This window comes from Papaver somniferum, unplaced genomic scaffold, assembly GCF_003573695.1.
Source record: "Papaver somniferum cultivar HN1 unplaced genomic scaffold, ASM357369v1 unplaced-scaffold_19, whole genome shotgun sequence".
Lineage (NCBI taxonomy): Eukaryota > Viridiplantae > Streptophyta > Magnoliopsida > Ranunculales > Papaveraceae > Papaver > Papaver somniferum.
The window spans coordinates 18760749-18783428 of NW_020628818.1; the positions used below are offsets into that span (position 1 = coordinate 18760749).

The window sequence follows — 22680 nt, forward strand, 5'->3', positions numbered from 1 at the left end:
CTGGTAATAATTCTGGTGGAAAAATAGTTAACCCAGTTTCTCATAAATACACCTTTAGGAAAAATAATGGTAAGGGAGGTCCAAAAAACCTCCATATTGAACCATGAAAGTACTCTTTTAGAATTTAAGGGGCCTTAGAAGACTTAGGGCTCAACAAAAACTACATTCTTTATTTAACCAATTTAATCCTTCACTTGTGTGGATTGCTGAACCAAAAATTAAGTGTTCCTCCTCTTTTTGTAGTAAACTAAATTTATGTGGTATGCAATATATGGTTATTCACAGTGAAACTAATGATCACAAGGGAAATATATGGTTATTCCGGAGTAGGTCAATTGCCACTCCTCATGTGGTTTCCATTACAAGTTAAATGATTACAGTGGTTGTGGGTGAAGTACTAGTATCTGGTGTACATGGTCATGTTAATGTGGTCCAAAGAAGATATTTATGGGATAAAATGTTGGCAATTAGTGAGTTTAAGAAACCTTGGGTTGTGTTAGGTGATTTTAATACTATCTTGTCTATGGAAGAGAAAGTGGGTGGCAGATCTCCTTCAAGAAGATCTATGATTGATTTCAATGATTGTCTAAATGCATGTGAATTAATGCAAGCTCCTAAAATTGGTCTGGAATTTTCTTGGTCCAATTGTCAGCAGGGTAGCAAAAGAATTTTATGTAACCTTGATAGAGTTGTCTTAAACATGAAATGGCTGCAAATTCATAGTGATTGGGATACAAGGTGGGTCTCAGAATTGCTTCTGATCATGCTCCTTTATTAGGTGGATGTGCAATTGTAAAAAAAAGATGATAAGTTCAGATTCTAATCCTCATGATGAACAGGCACTGCATAATCTGGTTATTACTCAAACTGAACTTAATTCAAGAGAAGTGCAGTACAATACAATGTTGAAACAAAAATCCAGAATAAAGTGGGTAATGGAAGGATCTTCAAATTCTAATTTATTTCATTCAAATATTAAGATTAGGCAAACAACAAATGCCATTTGTGAACTGGAGGAAGAAAATGGAAATTTGGTATCTGATCAAGCAAGAATCAGTGACATGTTAGTGAATTTTTTTGAACAAAGATTTAAAGCTCAATATGTGGTTGTTAATGACTCTATTCTTGATGTCATACCTAAAATTATTACTGAATCAGATCAATTTATGCTTGAAGTGACCCCTGAAGCAGAGGATATTAAAGCTGCGGTTTTTGGAATGGATGGAGATAGTGCACCAGGGGCTGATAGTTTCTCAGGTATGTTTTACAAGGCATGATGGGGGATTATTCAGCATGATTTCATCAAGGAAATTCAATACTGCTGGAGCAGAAAGTACATTCCTAAAGGTTTAAATTATAACTTCTTAACTCTTTTGCCCAAAATTAAAGGATCAAAAAAACCCAATCAATTCAGGCCAATTGCTCTCAATAACTTCAGTTTTAAGGTGTTTACTAAAATCATTTCTCTGAGGATGGCCAATCTTATGCATAAATTAGTATCTCCACAACAAGTTGCTTATATCAAGGGGAGAAGTATTCATGAGTAAAGTATCTTAGCTTCTGAATTAGTCAATGAGATGAAGAAAAAAAGAAGAGGAGGAAATTTGAGCTTGAAACTTGATATTTCTCAAGCATATGACTATGTAAGCTGGGATTTTTTGTTTAAAGTTATTCTCAAGTATGGCTTTTCCAAGGATTGGTGTCAGTGGTTGGAAGCTCTCTTATCATCTGCCAAAATATCTGTCATGGTCAATGGTGGGTCAAATGGTTTCTTCTCAATGCAAAAGGGACTCAAACAAGGGGATCCTTTATCTCCAATTTTGTTTGTTCTAATGGAGGAAGTACTAAGAAAAAATCTGACAAGGTTGGTGGAAACAAACAAGATTCAGCCAATGGTAACAAGAAATGGTATTGCTCCTACCCATTTGCTTTTTGCTGATGACATTTTCCTTTTTAGTAATGGTTCAAAGAAGAGTATTCTCAATCTTTTACAATTACTTGATGATTGCCAACTTTGTTCTGGTCAAAGCATTAATAAAGTAAAAAGCAAGTGTTTAATTGATGGTTGTTCTAATGTCAGAAAAGCTCAGATTGCAAACATCTTACAAATGGATTTAACTTCATTCTCAGATAAATATCTGGGAGTCATTATCCATCCAGAGAGAGTTAAAACTGCTACATTATGGCCAATGGTTGAAAAGATGCAAGAATATTTGGCAGTCTGAAGGGAAACTTCTGTTTTTTCATGACTGATTGATTTTGATCAAACATGTTCTTAGTAGCATTCCCATATACAATATGGTTGTATATAAATGGCCATCTTCGATCATTAAAGAATGTGAAAAAATTATGAGGAAGTTGCTATGGTCAGGAGATGCAGAAGTAAAGAAGTCTAAAACTATTTCTTGGAGAAGAGTCTATACACCTTTTGGTGAAGGAGGATTGGGGATTAGAAGATTGTCAGACATTAATAAAACATTATTAATAAAAATTATGTGGAGACTCACTAGTTCTAAGGAAGATTGGTCATAAAATCTTACCTGGAGTAAAACCCTAGGATTTCCCCAGAAGTACCTTCACCAAACAATTAAAAAAATATCAGATAAAAAAAATACCTAATCAAACTGATCGAATTAACTGCATGGATTTACTGTGTAACCACACGATTATTAGAAAAATCATATGCACCCTAACAGTTCCTTCCAAGAAGAAGAAGTAGAGAACATAGAACCCATATGATTATCTTGATTGTTGACATTTGGATTATGCACCCTTTGAGATTTAAGATTTCTTGCCGTAAGAGTTAAGACAACATGCTAGAAGAAGGATTTTCCCGGCTATGGGTTTCATGAGAAAGAAAGTCAGAGAGAATAGGGAGAGGAAAACTTTACTTTACCAAATAATAAGAAAATATCAGATCAAGAAAAACCCTAAACAAACTAATCGACGTAACTAATGGGTTTTACTGTGTAACCACACGATTGTTACCTTAAACCTAGGCTGTCAATGGGTACCCAATTATCCGGAACCGGACCGGATCCGGCTGAATTAGGTCCAGTTCTGGGACCTCATATTGGACCCATTAGTAGTTTTAATACCCGACGGACAGAACCGCTAAGGAACCGGTTAGTTTCGGGTCCTTATCGGGTATACCCGACGGGTACACACGGTTCTCGGGTACCCGACCTAAATTTGCTTAAAACCTCAAAATAAGGTATCAGCTATGATAATTCCGCCTGTCACTCTCTGAAACCTCTCTTCCTGAGAACCTAAACTATGCTTGAAAAAGCGATTACCATGGCGACTGTTGAATCGACACGATTTCTTCACTATCCCATGCCTTTTGTAGTTTAATTTTATTCCTTTTCTAGCTTAATCTATCATTTCTAAGTAATTTGATTTTCCTGTCATTATTATTGGTAGTTAATAGAGAAGAATCAAAGTTATTCAAGTTCTGGTTTGATTAACAAGGATGGGTTATGGAAAAATTCAAACTTTGAATGAGTTTTATATGGAGTTAGATGGTGTTTTTAAACGAGAAAAAAGCTTAAAAACACTAGTTGTTGTCACTGTTTGTTGGGACGTGAATGGCTGAATTAGAGACTGTTTCGGTGTGTGAATGCTTAGAAATGTTGGGTTGTATTCAAGCATGAATTTGCAGGTGAAGAAGACATATGCGGAGCTCAATATAGCAGGGAGAGATACACCTCTTGACAACAACAAAATTGCACATAAACTGTTTGATGAAAATCCTGAATTAAGAAAAAAAGGGTAAAAAATATTATTTCATTCTTTACTTATTCGGTAATTGTAGGGGTGATTTGTTGGTGAATTTTGATTAATTTGATCGTTTAGGATATGGGATATGTGGCTTATTAAATTTCTAAGGCTTTGTGATTGAAATTACTCCTAGGCGTACTAAAGCATCGTTTAACATTGCGTTCCAATCTATCTAATGGTGGAATGTTCTGAATTTATGCCGTTTGATTCATCGGGGAATGATATCTTTGTTTGTGTCTTTGTTCCTAAACTCAATTTAATTTCATTGGTTCACAAGCTTGGGGTTTATACTATAGTAGTAGTCATGAGAAATTGGGAATTTCAGAAAGGGAAGAAGGGAGGCATCGAAGGATAGGATGAGGTCAGTACAATTACAAACTAGGTGACTCCATAGGACCATAACCACCAAAGATGGAGCTATAAGAAGGCGATCCCGTACTGTTACTGATGAATAATAACTTTGGTGTTTAGTTTTCATGTTAGTGCTTTTGGACCACTACTGCAGGACGAGTGATATTAGCTTTTGTTTTTTTTGGAAGGCAAATGAATATGAAAGCATCACCAAAATGGTACTGGGACTTTGAAAAATTATGCAATTATGGGGTGCGGTGCCAGTATATTGTATATATACTGTTTGCTCAAAGTCCCAACACCATTGCCATAGTCCAATGAGAAGTACCAAAGCCTTGAGATTAAAGCTCAGGCCTTTTTTTTTGTCTGTAAGGTGTAAACAAGAATTTGAAACTTGTAACCACTGTATTCTGTTTTTTTTTTTTTTTTTTTTTTTTTTTTTTGGAATTCTTATGGGTTTGAGTTGTCTGGAGATTTACATTAATGTATTGGTACGTATTTTCATCTCCATTAAAACCGGATATGAAATACACGTTTAATACTCGGAACCGGTGGGTATCCGGCTGTTTAATAAGGTCCGGTTCTGAGTTCATTAATTTAGGAATCGGATCCGGAACTGTTAGGACCCGGAACCGGGAATAATAATAGGATCCAGTTCTGGGTAGTATGATACCCGGGAGGAACCGGAACCGTTGACAGCCCTACTTAAACCCTTTGAGATTTAAGCTTTTCTTTCCGTAAGACAACATGCTAGAAGAATGATTTTGCTGGATATGTAGGGTTTCATGAGAAAGAAATTCAGGGAGAGGGATGCCTTCTTGTGCAGCAAAAAAAGACCAAAAATTTTAAGTTTTTAACGTAGGAATGAGATGGCAGTGACATGGCGGGATGAAGAGAAAAATTAGGAATGACGTGGCGCAAAAAAAAAATATTTCTATGCAATTTGGAGAGGGAGGGTGAGGATCACCGTGCGACGTAGAGAGAATTTCTATGCAATTTGGAGAGGGGAGGTTAGGGTCACCATGCGACGTGTGAGCTTGTATGACTTAGGATTTTAAAAGAATTAGATTTTCCGCAAGGCCTGCTTTCAATTCAGTTTGGCCGAGAATATGAGAACCACCTGGGTGAACAATCCAAAACACAGAGTTTGAATCACTTATACCAAAAGGTGTAAAAGCTTCTTCAAAGACTAGGGCTGCACATGGGTCGGTTTGGGTCGGTTTTGGCCTCACCCACCACCCAACCCACTGATGGCGGGTAACAGAAGTTGTCACCCGTAACCGACCCAACATCACAATGGGTCGGTTTTCACCCGACCCACATTACGACGGGTTTGGTCGGGTGGGTGGTGAGTTACCCACCATAAAATAAAATGACATTACATAATAAAGTTGATGCAAAGTTGCAAACTCCAAAGTTGATAAAGCTAACAATAAAAAGGAACATAGTTCAATTGTTCAAAGCTCAAAAGATAAAAGAGTGCATTACTATTGAGTATTGCCTACTATACTAAAGCCTAATATCATATAAAGCGACCAACAGCGACTCGCTGCAAGTTTGTGGATGTTTTACCTCCGAATGCGCTGAAAGCCTGAAATAAAACGAAGTCTGTAAATTAGTTACAATAACAAAGATGAACTCAGAAAGATCAAGCTACTGACAATGACCCTTGGCGTCATTACCTTGTCTAAGCCAATAGGAATGAATCATCTATGACGATGGAAGAAGTAGCAAGGTCACCGAATAGCTCTGCAATCGAAATGAACAATTAGAATGAATGAAAGGGTAGATGAATTTCTTGAAACAAGTAAAATAGCTCTGCAAGCGAAATGAACATTTTAGTTTATCCATCCACAACAACAGCAAGTACCAACACAAACTGCCCATCAGTACACCGAAAGGACAGTCACTTTAATTAGATGAAATAGTACACGGTAGCTACGCGTGCTTTACAGTTTTATTGTACTTCTCTTACAACAACGTTCTTAACCAATATTATTTCAAAACCTCAAAAAAACTGAGGGTGATTAAAACGATCATGTAACATAGCTTAAGAAGCAGATCCAACATATATGATGACACTTAGATAATGTGAGAATAGGGATGCAAATATTACCAGATTCAGCGCTCTAAAACAAATTTATAGTAGCACTGTAATCAATCATCCCTGATTTACAAAGTTCGTAACTGTGCTCAGTTTCAAAGGTATTTTTAATATTTTTATTGGTCTTTCAATTTTGGTCTTTTGGGATTTAATCGATTTTCTATTACAATTGTTCAATTTTTTTTTTGGCTTTTAATAACCTCTGGCTAAAACAAGCTCCCACTGCAACGCACCGATAAACAAAGTTCCAATGGGTGCTTAGTTATTTCTTAATCAAATTCAACAAGTCATTGGTTGCTTAGTTATCACATCTTTCAACAAGGGCATCCATAAACAACAGTTGAGCAGCAATTCCAAATAAAAATGTACAAGTACTACACCAATTTCGAAATGGATATATGATATTTAGTTAAGCAAGGGTTTATACATCTACAACAACAACAACATGTATTATCATGCAGGATCAAAACCTTTACAAATTCAACCACACATAAACCTCCACATCCATGACAGTTTATACATCATCTGATATTTAGAATAATAAGATTCACATAACAAGGCAGTTTATACATCATTAAGTATGGATTATTCACATAACAGGGCAGTTAATCTATTCACATAGCATGCATTAATAAGATTCACATAGTACTAACACCATACTGAATTGAACACCATACTCATGAATTAGTTCAAATACCAAATAAATTAACTAGGTTGTACTAAAGAACTGAGATTGATTTAAAATTTAAAATCAAACTACTGCTTCTGAACATAAATGAGTAATTCCAAATACTCATTGTTGCAGCTTTTAGAAGAATAACACCTCTAAAAACACATAAACATTAACAACGAGGTCCACAGTAAGACTTCTCCCTGATATTATCATCTATACAAACAAGTTGTATTCGTCTCATCTAACTATCTCAATGAATCAGTAAAATAAGCAAAACCAATTTGGGTTTCTCAATAACCCAAATTTTGGTTTCTCAATAACCCAAATTTTGGTTTCTCAAGAACCAATTTGGGTTTCTCAAGAATCCTTTGAATCTACTGATTAAACTCTTCATTACTGAGTTCTAACATCATACCAATTCATTCCAAACTGAAATTAAAAAACAACACCTTAAACAGATAAACCCTAAATTGAAAATTACAAGAAATCACATCATCAAAAAATTACAAGTTTACAATGGTTCCTAATCTTACCTTCCGTTATTGGTTTGCTTCTGGTGATGTCGATGATCCACAAAGCGAATCTGAGACTGAGCGAAGAAAAAAGAATGGAGTTGGAGTCTGTCTGAGAAGGAGAGAAGAGGTCCTGGAAGAGAAGAGAAGGAAAATCCAAAAATGCGATTAGGTTCGGTCTTTTATTCATCAATTCAACGGCTCTTATAATTCATCCTAGGTTAGAATTAGATAATCTAAGGGTCATGAATATATGTTAGTTTTGGGCGGGTGAGTGGGTCGGTTCGGGTGACGGAAGTTTCTACCCGCAACCGACCCAAGATAGGTGGGTTCTGGCGTGCCTCACCCATAATCGACCCATGCCTAGGTGGGTTGAATCGGATGCGGGTATTTTTTGATCGAGTACGGGTCGGGTCGGGTATGTGCATCCCTATCAAAGACTCCTCAATATTAGAAGCTATTAAATCGGGAACACGCTTGGATAGTAGAGCAATAGGTCCTACTTATCTAAAGGAGCCACCAACGTCATGATCGCTATCCGGTAGCATCGTCTGATGGGATAAAACAATTTCAAATAGTGGATTCTCGCCAGAAGAGGTATCCGGGTCCGAGCCAACTATTAAAGCACTCAAACAGTCGGAGAATAGAGCCTGACAAAAAAGTGGCCCAAATAATCCTCCGATGGACCAGTAGTAATATTGATCGATGACATTGCGCTTGACACAACGAGTACACGCGCGCCTGGGTTGTTCTCAGCTATGTCCTTCGCAAGACGCAAAAAGCACTCCCACCAGCATAGCAACCATGATTGTACAATCCGAATCGTTGTACAGTTGGTTTTAGGCCAAGCAGTTTGCTGAGGCGGTGGTCAACACCAGGCAAATCAAGGCACGTGAGAGTAGTTACCACCAAGTGAGTGATCATTGACTTCGTCTGGCCCCATTCTTCGATAGCCTTTAATGAAGCTTCTTTAGCCAATTTGGGTATTTCAACGGCCATGATTTCCTAGCGAACATCAATTGAAGATCCAGTCATGCACTCATTTGCCAATATCACGGAATACTTTCATGATTTCTTGTGTAAGGTGCAGATAACGTTTCTTTATTTTAGATCCAGCACCTAAAAGTACATATGCTATGCATGTATACAGTGGGAATAAGAGTAGATATATAACGCGTTTGGATACAAATTTGCTTCCGGAAGTCGGAAGCAAAACCATTTTGCTTCACAAAACTTCTAGTGACCCCATCTTAAATGGCCCCCTATTGTCCTCTGGCGGCACTCACCGGAACCCATCAAAGAAAACTGTCAGAATTTTTTAAAATGTTGTTTTTATATGGTTTAACAGCTCGGTCTATTAAGAACCACTGAATTGGAAATCATAAGAGTGTTTTTTATTGGTACGAGCTGTACGATAGTACGAGTCCTAGGGATACTATCATGATCACTAGGGATGCACAAAACCGAACCATAACCGAAAACCGAAACCGGAACCGAAAATTATTAACCGAACCGAACCATAACCATATTCTTATGGTTCATTAATAGTTGTCAGTTTCAGATAACCGACAGTATCGGTTTCGGTTTAGGTTTTGAAATAAAACCGAACCAATACCCAATTGGTTAACCGATTAATAGTGACCATAGGATTAAATGATTTTAGGCCGTGGATGGGGATATTTAACCCTAATAACTTACATGAGTTACATCACTCGACTCGACTGAGTCTTCTCTTCTTTCGTAGGTATTATCATTTATCAGAAAGCTCTTCCACAGTTCCACTTCCAAATCAACCGACTGTGCAGCTGTGCTTATGATTTGTAAAGGAAATTGGTTCAGGAAGCTCTTTCTCGTGATTCTTCTGGTGCTGTTCAATCCAACTTCTCTTTGATTACTCCTACTTCTGGTGTCTTCCAGGTTTGATTTATTTTTGAAACTTTGTAGATCTGGGTTTTGTTTCAGATTCCTTTAAAAAAAATTTACTAGAAATGGAGATTTGGGGGTTTTGAATCTGCTATTGAAATTACTGAGTAAGTTTTTTTTTTAATTTTTTGTTTTGTTTGATTTTTGTACCTTTATTCTTGATTTACAGGGATCTCTGCAAGTAGTTTGGTTGTGATTGTTGTCATGTTCATGTTTATGTGATTGTTGTCATGTTTATGATTTTAATTATGATATTAGGGTTTGTAAAATTGAAAAAAATTGGGGATTTCAAATTAAGGTCATTTAGGTTGATTTACACAGTGGGTCTTGCTTAAATGTATGGTTTAAATTAAATGTATGGTTTATCACATTGCAGACTTGCCTTTTGACAATGCGAGGAGGATCCAGTTCAACACATACTGCCTCTGTTTCTTCTAATAAGCGTCCACCTCTACCTCCACCTAATGCAAGTTCAGATGGAGGTGCAAATTCAGCTGGAGGTGCAAGTGCTGCTAAAGATGCTAGTGTTGCTGGAGATGCTAGTGCAGATGGAGATGCAACTGAAGCTGTCATAAAAGTGACAGAAACACATAGCAATAAGCATAAAACCCCTGAAGATGCAACTGAAGATGACACAGAAGTGAGTCAAGTGACAGAACCAAAGGGAAAGAAACGTTCTGATGTGTGGAACCACTTTGATATGGACCCCAAGCCTTCGAAATATGCAAAATGTCGCCACTGTAAGACAAAGATTGCAGCTCAGGGTACCAAGTATGGGACAGGTGGTATGAATAATCATTTGAAGATATGTAAAAAGAAGCCCAAAGAGGAAAAAGGACAACAAACTCTTGATTTTCAACCGGCTAGGCTAGGAGAAGAAGGAAAATTGGTTGCGGCAACTTTTAATCAAGATGCATGTACAAAGGCAGTGATTTTATTTGTGATTTTAGATGAGCAGCCGTTTAGAGTGGTTGAAGGAGAAGGGTTCAAGGAACTTTGTAGGGTACTTGAATCCAGATTCAAGATCCCTTCTCGTATGTCCATTTCGCGGGGTGTATTAAATTTGTACAAAGATGAAAAAGAAAAGATGAAGAACTACTTCAAGGAAAACAATGTGAGAGTTTGTCTCACCACTGACACATGGACCTCAAATGCCCAAAATAAAAGTTACATGGTTGTAACTGCGCATTTTATTGATAAAGATTGGAAGCTGCACAAACTGGTAATCAACTTTTTCCAAATTTTAGGTCATTCAGGTGAGGTAATTGGGAAGATGTTAGAGGAATGTTTGTTAGATTGGGAACTTCCTGGGGTTTTTACTATTACGCTTGACAATGTTAGTGCTAATGATTTAGCTATTGATTATCTAAGGGAGGATGGTCATTTAAAGGAGGAAGTGATTAGTTCAAATGGTGTACTGAATACTAAGTTTATGCAAGTTAGATGTGCTGCTCATGTGCTTGCACTTGTTGTGAATGCTGGCTTGGGAGAGTATCACATGGCTATTAAGAGAGTAAGGGCAGTGGTGAAGCATGTGATGAGTTCTCCTGCTAGGTTGAGTAAGTTTATGGATTGTGCTAAACAAGAAAAGATAGATTGCAGAAAAGGTTTAGTTTTAGATGTGGACACAAGATGGAATTCCACTTACATGATGTTGGAAGCTGCTTGTAGATATCATAAAGCTTTTGAAAGGCTAGCACGGGAAGATAAGGCTTTCAAAAAGAAGTTTTGTTTCGACGAAAGATCCATCCCTCCTGTATTTTCTACTTCTACCGGTGCTAGTGATGATGTTGACAAAGGCAAGAAGAAGGCCCCTCCTCCGCCTCCTATACATGCTCCATATATGGAAGATTGGGCCAATGCAAGATCATTTGGAAAATTTTTAAAGGTATTCTATGATTTGACTGTCAAGTTTTCTTACTGTACTCGTGTTACTTCACATGAGTTCTTGTTTAACGTAAGTGTCATTCATAGAACAATGAACACATGGGTAAAAAGTTCAGATCCATTTCTCTATGGTATGGGCACTAAAATGCTAGACAAGTTTAATAAGTATTGGGGAGAATATGAGAAAATGAACACTCTCATGTTCATTGTTGTTTTGCTTGATCCACGTGAGAAAATGAAAGGTTTAAATTTTATTCTTGATACTTTAGATATCACGGGTCCGTCATTACGTAAACACTTATCGACTTATGTGAAAACTGATTTTCAAGAACTTTTCGAAGAGTACAAGTGTCTCTATGCAAATGATGAAAACATGTCTAGTGCCACAGGTGATTGTAATAATGTTACTCAATCTTCTGGGGTTACTGATGATGAAGATTCTGCGTATGCTAGTCTAATAGCAGAGAGAGCAAGAGAAGATGAGGAGGATGACAATGTTGAGGGGAAAACTGAGTTGGAGTTATATTTAGAGGAGAAACGTGAACCGAGAATTAGACCTAGCGGTGTTCAGTTTGAAATTTTAGGTTGGTGGAGGACTAATAGTACAAGGTATCCTGTATTATCACACATGGCGAGAGATATACTAGTCATACCAGTCTCTTCTGTTGCCTCAGAATCTTCCTTTAGTACTGGAAGGCGAGTTATTGATTCATATCGAAGTTCACTGCTGCCTAAGACTGTTGAGGCGTTGATTTGCACGCAAAGCTGGTTACGGACACCGGTTGATCTTGATCCAAACACCTTAGGAACTGATGATGCTAAAGATGTTTTAGGTATTTTCTCTACTCACTTTTGTAAAATTCTGATTTGTTATTTTCTGTACTCACTGTTTGTCACTTATTGATGTAATTTCTTGCAGAATTTTTAGGTTCTCTTGCAACTTCTAAGTTCATCCGCATTGACATAGATGATGATGAAGAAGAAGAAGATTCAACTTTGTTATCGTGAAGTTGATTATAAATGATTTAACGGGTTAGCGGTAAGTTTCTCTAGTTTGTAGTTTTAGCAGTTGATATTTTTTTAGAATAAAACTTAGATTTGTTTAAGCATATGCATAGCCAAGTTGAAACAATGAACTGTCAACTGTTATGATATTTTTTTAGAATAAAAATAGCTTAAACTCATGCCATTTCCTTTGAAGGTAGATCATCTTAGTCAACTGTTATGAATGTTCAGGGCTTACTTTACTTGTAACTTCTTCAATATCAGTACAATTCCATTGTAGTTTCATTGGTTGAGGTGATAATGCAACATTCACATTAGAAATGCATATTCCAGTAAAAGGATCATCCTCAATTCCATCTAAACGAATGCTTATTGTTTAGTGCTTCTCTACCATAGCGGTTGCTAATCTTGATGTTCTTAGTTACATTATGTACCATTGCACTGATCATGATTGAGAAATTCATATTTAACTCGAGTTTGTGTACGTGCAGGTTACCATTACAACCTCCTGTGGAATACCCAATTTCTACACATGCAAAGTGTATTCACTGTAACAAACTAAAGATGTGTAGTCAGTTATGATTATGATTTTTTGATGTTTTTTCGTTTTTGTTATTAAGGAGAAACTAGACTCTTTAAAATTTAATGTTTCTATCAATATGTATTGGAAGTTGGAACATTTGATGTATTTGAAACTTGAGTGACAGGTTCAGAAAAATTTTCCCGTCATTTTTGTGAGACTGACAGATATAAAAAATTTCAGTGGTTAACCAAAAACCGAATGGTTTTATACGAAACCGACTTGGAACCGAACCGAGAAAAACCGAACTACCCAAATGGTTTTATTGGTTTTCATTATTGGAAACCGAGTAGTTCGGTTTCGGTTTAATTTTTTCCAAAAACCGATGAAAACCTAACCATGTGCAGCCCTAATGATCACTACTCCCTCTGTTCCATGATAATAAGCTCGTTTCGTGTGCTCTAATTTTGGATCTTCGTGCATTGCAACTCCAACGTGAACTTGGGGCATGGCCCACAATCACATCCAACGTGCACTAATATAGAGGCTCTTATGCATGGTAGAGAGAACCATGGGCTTGCCATGTGCCCATGCAGGTGTCACAAAATGAGATATTATTAATACATTTGATATCCAAAATACAAAATTGGTTAAAAAGATCAAAATCAACGATTCCTAGATGAAAATGACATTTAGATTTTGATACTGTTTAAATGGATAAAATGTAAAAATAGCCAGGATATAAACAGTTTCATCCTAACCATTTTTAAATACTTTATCTTATTTTTAATTTACATCAAGATGCATCCAGTTTCATCCTTGCTATTTTTAAAGTTTATGTCAGGATGAATCCGGATTCATCCTTGCTAATCTTTTGGTGTCCATTTCATCCATAATAATTTTTACTCGTCCATTTAAACCATGTTTTAAAATTATTTGGAAAAATGACCCAGTTTCCGAATCCAAAATCCGGATTAAGTTTATCCCTTTTGTTACCGAGGTGGTGGGTCATCCACATATCTCAGAACCTTCGTTGTACTCTTCAATTAGTTTTATACATACATATATATATATGCATGTCTATTTCTGTAGATGCGGAAAAACCCTACTTCTACATCCAAGAGACATAAACACACACCATGAAGTAAACAAGCAAAGGATGCACAAGGACACAAAATATACGTGGTTCAATATGATTACCTACGTCCACGGGGTGAAAGAATGATCTTATTACTCAATTTCAAGGTTACAAGGGATGTGAATCACTAGCAAGCTCTCTTTTCTCACTACAAGCTCTGAGTGTCCCTCACTGATTACTTGCCCTCTAGCTCTCTATTTATAGCATTTCTAGGTACCAATAAATATACATTGCTGGACTCAGTTTAACTGGTAACCAATTTCCCTATGGATGAATATATTATGAAGTGTTATAATATACCATGAAGTGCTCATATCTAAGAAAATAAGCACAACAGCAGGATGAAATCATATTCAGTTTGCTACTTATGGTGTCATCCAGCAGGAGAAAATCAAGGCTGGTAACATCATTGGTTTTCATGAAGTCTGTTTCATGCTACATCCGGACAATGAGAACTCGGGCCATCTATGGTCCGATTCCATTTCTTTGTTGAAAGATTTTCAGTGTTAGGATTCCCGGAGCTTGAACGGCAGAGGCAGCGGTGGGAAGCACTGTGGTAGCCATTACGTAAATCTACATGATTTTCAAAAGCTGCAAATAAGGTTAGCAACTAAATAAAACATCAGGCGAATAAAAGAATTCATATTGAAAATGGTCCTCCAAAATTTACACACCTGGAATCACTGCAGCAGAGAATTTCAAAAGAGGGATGATGTGGTGATTGAGCGTGCTTTGCCTCTGAAAATCTGGTGACTTATATAGGCCACAGATTTTCATTCTTTCAATGCCAGGACAATTAATGGGCACAGAATGAAACGCCTGCCAAAACATGAACGGGCAATGAAAGGAAAAGAAAAACATTGTTTTTTAAGCAAAGTACAGGTTGTAATTTATTACCTTGGTGTTGGTATATCAACCTGGATCTGACACTTAAGAGCACCAAAGTTCACCGTAACAATCCATCACCCCGTGATTGCAATTGGTGCAACTTAAGTAGTACCAACTCTTTATCATTTGAGTGGCTGTTGCTTTGCACATTGTTTTGTGCGTAAACTGTCATCATCAATCTATCGCTTTTAAGAAACTCAAGTAGTACCAACTCTTTATCATCTGCTAGTGGAGTTACTTTAACGTGGGGTTTTCAATTGTAAAAAATGTACCTCTCCCTTAGCAACAGCATCCAAAGCTGGTAGCTGGACAATTTTTTGGACTTCGCTGTCCATGGCAACAAAAAATGCGGTGCCCGATGAATCTTCGACTTCCAATCTTAGAAGGTATCTGCATAACCCACGGACCAAACAACCGTCTGTAGATGTCAGTTTCAGTTGGTAGGAACAGGTAATTATGCAACAAAGTGAATAGTGGCCAGAACCTGGGAACCGGTTCGTATACTTGGACCTTGCAGCTAGGGCACCAATGGTCCCTTGTGTTTCCAACCAACTTAGTTGTGCAGTTGTTGCAGCCCAGGTAATACCAGCCTTTCTCAGTGGAAATACCAAAATCCTTGGCACGACAGACTTTTCTGTTTAGCATCTGAAAAAATGGTAACACGGTTAAAAAAATATTAGGAGAAACACGACTTGTTAAATGGAAAATAGCAGATGTGACCATACATTGTATCCAGATTCCCACTTTGCTTCCAGCAATTGGGAAATTGACATGGTAGTGTCGCCAATGGATTTAGCTGCCTGATTGTAACTAACTCTCACCGGGATTGTGATTTCATGCGGCGGTGTTCGGTGGGAAGACCTGAATTTACATGAAATCATAAGTTAAAATACTTTGTCTTAACTTAGCTTAGCCCCAAACCGAGTAAGGATAACGTTTTAATATGCAATTTTTTTAAACGTTTAAAATCATGATTAAAATATGTGAGTCAATTTGTTAAAAAGCCATACCTTTCTCTAATATGTAAGACTTCTGGAATATCGAGGTCAAAGTAAATTTTTGTCGCATTGGTTGAAGAGAGCGACGCCTTTCCTGGATAATCACATGGGTTAATTTAATATGCAGGGATGGAATTAAGATATGTTTGTTTCAAATTAGGCCAATTTGGTCATTAAGATTTGTGTACCAAAATATTGCTTGACATAGACACCAGCAACAACAGCTACAACAGGACGCGGATTAAGTACATGCGCTTCAAGGTTCCTGGTAAGCTCAGAAATGGAATCACCCCATAGTGTGACCTTAATCCTCATACCAGTGTTTCTAAGTGAGAAATGTAACTTTCTGAGACAGGCGTATCCAACAAAGACTAAATCAAATACACGGTGTTAACTGAATTTTGCTCAAACATACCTTAAGTTTTCCAGTGTTAGCTCACGCATGAAACTGGCGTTGCCAGAATTTCGCTTAAACTGCTACAAGTTTGTGTGACTGATCAGCACACCAACAACATCTGCAAACAAAAATAGGGAAATATTAGGTGATTTAAGAACGGTTTGGGATTCAACAGATGTAATATTCACTTAAGTCACCAGTAAGGTAAGTGTTGGTGCTAGCAGCTGCAAGGTTCTCAAGCTCAGTGAAATGGAACTTGTGGCGAGGAATCGACGCACTGGAGGCTTCAAATTGTTAAAGTGAGCGCGGTAGTCATTCTGGGAAGGGCGGAACATTTTTTTTCTGGGGTAAATGTCAAATTGTTAAGACACAACATCATCCCCTTTTCTACCAGGGGTTCAAACTTCCAAATGAATTTCTCCTGAACAATTGCGTGCAGCAGGTCACCCTGAGATACGATAAGGCAATAATATTATTAGTAGTTTTTAAAATCCCTGCAAAAAATATAAAAGGAACTGATTGTTGAGTCCCCAGAGGCCTATAATCCTGTGTAATATACACATGGTAATTGAAAGCTCACTAACTCATGGAAGATGACTACAAACATATCCAATCTACAGATTGTAAACCAATCGTATACCAAAGCATAATTGAAAGCATTTCTGGGTACCAAAAAACTAACAGTGCAAGACTCAGTTTAACTGTTAACCAATTTCCCTATGGCAGAATATACTATGTAGTCTTGTTCGTGTTATAATATACTATGTATTGCTCATATCTAAGAAAATGAGCACAACAGCAGGAGCAAATCATATTCAGTTTGCTACTTACGGTGTCATCCAGCAGGAGCAAATCAAGGCTGGTAATATACTATGTAGTGTTGTTCGTGTAATAATATACTATGTATTTCTACTATGTAAGAAAATGAGCACAACAGTAGGATCAAATCATATTCAGTTTGCTACTTACGGCGTCATCCAGCAGGAGGAAATCAAGGCTGGTAACATCATTGGTTTTCATGAAGTCTGATTCATGCCACATCCGAACAATGCGAACTCGGGCCATCCATGGTCCGGTTCCATTTTTTTGTTGAAAGTCTTTCAGTGTTAGGATTCCCGGAGCCTGAACGTCAAAGGCAGCGGAGGAAAGCACTGTGGTAGCCATAACGTAAATCTACATGATTTTCAAAATAAGGTTAGCAGCTAAATTAAATAGCAGGCGGAAAATAAATAAATATTGAAAATGGTCCTCCAAAATTTACACACATGGAATCACTGCACAAGAGAATTTCAAAAGAGGGAAGATGTGGTGATTGAGCGTGATTTGCCTCTGAAAATCTGGCGACTTATATAGGCCACAGATTTTCATTCTTTCAATGCCAGGACAATTAATGGGCACAAAATGAAACGCATTCCAACATATAAATGGGCAATGAAATATAAAAAAAAACACAAAGGAAGATGGAAGGCCAAAGGTGCATAGCAATTATTACTCAGGCTAAAATTAAGAGGCTTGTAACGGCAGATTTGAAGAGGAAATTAAACACAAATAACCCGAAACGTCCAATGATGAAATAATGATGTAAACATAAAAATCAGGGAACCAAATCAGGTATAAATGGGCATGGCACCGAGCAATTAGGTCAAAAACCAATACCCAGTGAAAATAAATTAATTAATTAATTAAATTCACACGGAATTAAAACTGTAATTTTCAGGGAATTCAGAGAAGAAAGTAAAAATAATCATCATGACAAATAAGGGACGAAGTTGATATCTTCATACCTGTGATTGTTGTAAACATCAAAATCAGGGACAACCTATTCATCATCCCTGGTAAGAAATCAAAAACGAAAATCAGGGAAAATAGCCACAATGATCTTCATGGACTAATAGAATCAGACGTGTGATTGTTGTAATTATCAAGATCAGGGAGAACTTATTCATCTTACCCAGTAAGAAATCAAACACCAAAATCAGTGAAAAAAGCCCCAATGAAAGGCTAAGAATTAAAACTGCGTGTCTCATGTGTAAACGATTTTGATCTAATCAGGGAAAACATTCCCAATGAAATATCAGAAACCTAAACGAACCTTTTCTCCACAGGGGCGGGAGAGAGACAACTGTTGGGTGTGTGTTTGGGTGCAATTCCGAATTAAATTGACCTTGTAATGAATGCCACACGTGCGAGATGTAAAGGGTGGTCTGAAGAACCACATCCCTTGATTTATCTTTGTCTGGACAAATCCTGACCACCACTAACACAAGAAAACTTATCCTAGTTGTCTGAACAATTCCTTGGTATTTCTCTCGTCTTGTTTCTGATGGATAAACTAACTAATTTGTGATCTTTTGATTCTTTTCGATGATGTTCTGTAAAAGAGTTGTTTGGTTGTACAACATTTGAAGTTATCGAAGCTAGTTGAAGTGCGAGATCGCTAGGAAAAACAGGTTGGTCTATTTGTGTAACAGATACGCTCTATTTTTGGTAATGGCCCGTTATGATGAATTAAAAAATGTATCAATTGGACACTTCAAGAGTTTAAGTAGTAAAGGTATAATACTACTATGTGTATGGTGGTGTGGCTATGTAATCTAGTGCATACTACTTGAAAAAAAACACAGTGCATGAAGTTGAGAAGTGCTGCAATTTTGGCGTGTTATTTTGGTCAACCTTTGTTATCCATTTACTATTTGATTTCTTGATAATCAGTGTGAGACTTTCTGTTGGACAAAAATATATTATGGAAATGATAATATTTGGGGGTTTGCTCGTCTGCTACAGTTATTGAAATTGATTTTATAACAGAGCTTGTAGAGATGAAGGTGGAGATTTATTTTTGGAAATGTGGTTCAACAACGATATAGTTTTCATCGAGTTATTTTCTATTGATAGCGTGGGAAAGTAAACACAACATCGTCTTGAATTTCTTGGATCTTGAAGAAGTTGCCAAAGGTTTCAGATTATGGCTGGGTATGATTGGGAAAGGGATATGCGCGATACAGTATTTTTGACATTAGCATTGTTAAGACGCTAGCAATGAATTCTTCGACGCTAGTCAAAGTTCTATCCGAGTCCGATTGTATTGTGGTTTAACTGTCTCGAAGTCGAAACTAAATGCTTTCTAAGAATTTGATAAAATACTAGATTGACAATTATGCTAAAGCCCGTAATAGGACATTGTTGTAAATGCCCGTTGAGGTGGTGTAGAAGTATGGTGTATCACCTGTTGAAGTCTCTTTAAAGCTGGACACTTTATTAGTGATGGATGTATGCAACAACTCAAGGTATGATGAGCTCGTAGGATGAGTAAAACTTCAATTGGTGATATATGGTTGTAGAATCATGATCCAAAGTGAGATAGACTCGGGTAAAGAAAGATTCGTGGTAGAGATAAGCTCGAGAATGACACGTAGTGATGATGATCCATGGATTGGTTATATTTGGTACGGAGTTGGAGCATGCTCAAGATGCATTGATACATGCAAGATGGTTAGTTTATTGGAAGCTAACACGAAAGTTGGTTATATCCAAAAACTAACATGAGGTATGTCGCTAACTCGCTTTAGTAGACATGATCATTGATAAAAGAAAGTGTAGGTCATCAGTCGTTTGAAGAAGCAATTTACTTTACTGGAGTTTTAGAGATGGAGATTAGATATGATTTTATTAAGAAACAGTTAGCTAAACGCTTTTGGAGGCTAATGTGATTGTCTCATTTGTCGATCGAATATTTATGAATTGCGTATCTAGTGTATATGGTACACAAGTTGGATTCTGTGTCATAAGTGGAGCGGAACATTAATCGGGTAGAGCAAGCATGCCAAGATGGATCTAGGCTCATGGATGGAGTAAGCTTGAAGGGGCAGGAAAGGATTAAAGGTGCGTAATGAATTGTAACTAAGTTTGAGGGTAATGTATGGTTGATGATCATGTATGGTCCAATTGAGTTGGCATGCAGTACATCTGGAATGGTGCCAATCAATATGAAGTTGTGAACATGAAAGAGTAAGGTGTATCATGATGTTGCATAAGGGGTGATCGTATGATGATAGTTTGTTGATCGACTTAAGTATTTTTCATTGAGGGTGGAGATTTGTACAATCACCGACAAGATGGATTGTTAAGTCTTTCAAGATTGGTTTGCTCTCTTCTTATGGAAATTGTATGGAAGATTTAGGTGAATTATGTTCGGTTTGATTCCTTGTAGTGAGGATATGTAGGCAGCATTTGTTGCAATCGATCTTCATAAAATGGAAGGATAACATGTTGATGGTTTCATGCGTTAATGCATGATCCAGGGTGAAGAATTGGAGATTGGGTCGGTAAAAAGTTTGAGTTAAAGATAACGTTAAACTTGTTAAGATTTGTGGAGTTTTTTAGGGTTTGAATAACCAAAATATAGTCGATTATTAACTTGATCGGGAAAAAATTCAACTAATTTACTTAAATATAAAGTCCAGGAACTTAAAAGATAAGTTATGTAAACCCTAAACTTGTAGGATAAGTACGTTACTCCTACAAAATGAGGTAAAGGCTATGAGATTTAGTAATAAGTTCTCAAGGAAATTTTCATTAGGGATGTGTGGAATTCGTCCCACCTTTAAGGATAAATGTGAAAGACCATTATGGTGGAAGTAATGCATCAGTATAGGTTTACGAAATATTTATCAATGTTGAAAGATATGGCATTATCGAGTATTTGTTTGTAGAAGTTTGTACGACATCGTATGTGAGGAGGGGATCATCTTGGTGATGCTGGAGTATATTATTATTTTTGAGCAGAAGGCACCCAAGAATAATTTATGTTAGGATATGCAGAGAAGATCATCTAGCCGTGATAGATAATGTGATAAATACTATCTCGGATGGGCGAAGACACTGCTTTAGATTTTTAGAGCGTTTGTGGGAGTTTCTTGTGTTAGATCACATTGTTGTGAGTTGATGGATTAATTACTGTGTAATTCGTAGTTAGTGGTTCTATACTGTAGTTATAGGTTCATGGAGTAATCCAGGAAATCTTGATTTCTTGTTGGATAGTTTGTTTTCCACATTATTAGCACGTGTAAAATGGCTCAGAACCCCAACAGAAACGTCTTGCTTCCTTATTTGAAGAAGAACAAAATCGGATTGGAGACAGGGCGTTCGCCCCCTTCATGAACAAAATAACAAACAATAATTTGGGAATTTCGGGAAGGGGGCTAACTTCCTTCCCACAAACAAAAAATCAAACATTTAATTTTGTAGCAGTCTTGATTAGTCTTTTATCAGAAAAGTGAAAACTAAAACTACACCCATTTTCTCACCTTCCACCACTGTCAAACCCACGCGTGTAAAAGTTCACACGCGCACCCAAAATCGGCGTATAAATTCTGCCGAAACCCAAAATTTTCAAAATTCAGTTTTCTTTTTATTTTATTTCCAAGGTTAACCTCACTTTATGTTTTGAGATTTTGTATTGAGATTTTGTTCTGAGAGATTGAGATAGAGCCGGAGCGAGAGCTGAAGTATTGAATTATCGAGAGTTGCGAAGGAGCTGATTGAGATATTCAATTTACTCAGGAAAGATAATCTGAAATTCAAGCTCGGGTTCGTTCGTTTTATCTTTGATTCTGATCTTGTTTAACTTTGATTCTGATCTTGTTTAATCTTGATTCGATTCTAGGTTTTAGTTTCTTTAAGATTATGATCTATTATTTTAAGTTACAGAGTTTAATTTAGGTTTTCGAATGGATTTTTAGATATTTTAAGCTTGTTTTTGAATTTACGATCAATGCAGATCTTTTCGATTCAATCTTTTAGTTTCGATTTCACAGAGTTCCAACTCCATTGCACTGTACTCATCTCTAAAGTTCTCCTAAAACTGCAACATGATTTAATAACACTCATCAGGGAAGGCATAACTTTATATGCATAACAGGTTATGCAGATACTCTAAACAATGCATAACTTGTCATGCAGTCAATGTTGGATCTGCATAAGATGTTATGCAGTTAAACAATGTGTGATGCAGGGTATGCTTAACCAATATAATAAGGCCTTTTATATGCATAACAAGTTATGCAGATACTCTAAATAATGCATAAAAGGTCATGCAGTTATTTTTGGATCTGCATAAGATGTTATGCAGTTAAACAATGTTTGTATTTTAACTGCATAAGCAGTTATGCATAATAAGTTATGCAGTTCACCATGTTTGCTTTTACTGCATAACCAGTTATGCATAATAAGCTACGAAGTTCAGCATAGTTGCTTTTACTGCATAAGCAGTTATGCATAATAAGCTACGCAGTTATGCATAGTTGCTTTTACTGCATAACCAGTTACGCAGTTATGCATAGCTGCTCTTACTGCATAAGCAGTTATGCATAACGTTATGCATAGCTGTTTTTACTGCATAACCAGTTATGCATAACAAGTTATGCAGATACTCTAAACAATGCATAACAAATCATGCAGTTAATTTTGGATCTGCCTAAGATGTTATGCAGGATAGATATGATT

The 22680-nt window shown here is 36.9% G+C and overlaps 2 protein-coding genes and 1 pseudogene across 7 annotated transcripts; 1 reads left to right on the forward strand and 2 right to left on the reverse strand.

Moving 5' to 3' along the window:
• Positions 1-803: 803 nt before the first annotated feature.
• Positions 804-2225, forward strand: LOC113338628. The gene is made up of 2 exons (XM_026584006.1): positions 804-1257; positions 1669-2225. Exons 1-2 carry the CDS (start codon positions 804-806, stop codon positions 2223-2225), a joined length of 1011 nt encoding a protein of 336 aa, XP_026439791.1.
• Positions 2226-5177: 2952 nt separating this feature from the next.
• LOC113338629 lies at positions 5178-8639 on the reverse strand (annotated as a pseudogene).
• Positions 8640-13932: 5293 nt separating this feature from the next.
• On the reverse strand, positions 13933-18286 carry LOC113338336 (replication protein A 70 kDa DNA-binding subunit A-like). 6 transcript variants are annotated; one of them, XM_026583779.1, is made up of 13 exons: positions 18128-18286; positions 17961-18008; positions 17146-17349; positions 16374-16624; positions 16195-16294; positions 15968-16104; positions 15792-15873; positions 15507-15642; positions 15266-15426; positions 15054-15171; positions 14791-14946; positions 14568-14712; positions 13935-14484 (listed from the first exon to the last, which is right to left on the reverse strand). In XM_026583779.1, exons 5-11 carry the CDS (start codon positions 16221-16223, stop codon positions 14824-14826), a joined length of 786 nt encoding a protein of 261 aa, XP_026439564.1. In that variant the 5' UTR covers positions 16224-16294; positions 16374-16624; positions 17146-17349; positions 17961-18008; positions 18128-18286; the 3' UTR covers positions 13935-14484; positions 14568-14712; positions 14791-14823. The 6 variants fall into 6 exon arrangements, with proteins under 6 accessions (XP_026439565.1, XP_026439564.1, XP_026439566.1 ...); XM_026583780.1 differs by having other exon boundaries at positions 13933-14466; positions 17961-18286; XM_026583781.1 differs by having other exon boundaries at positions 15968-16044; positions 17961-18286.
• Positions 18287-22680: the final 4394 nt, after the last annotated feature.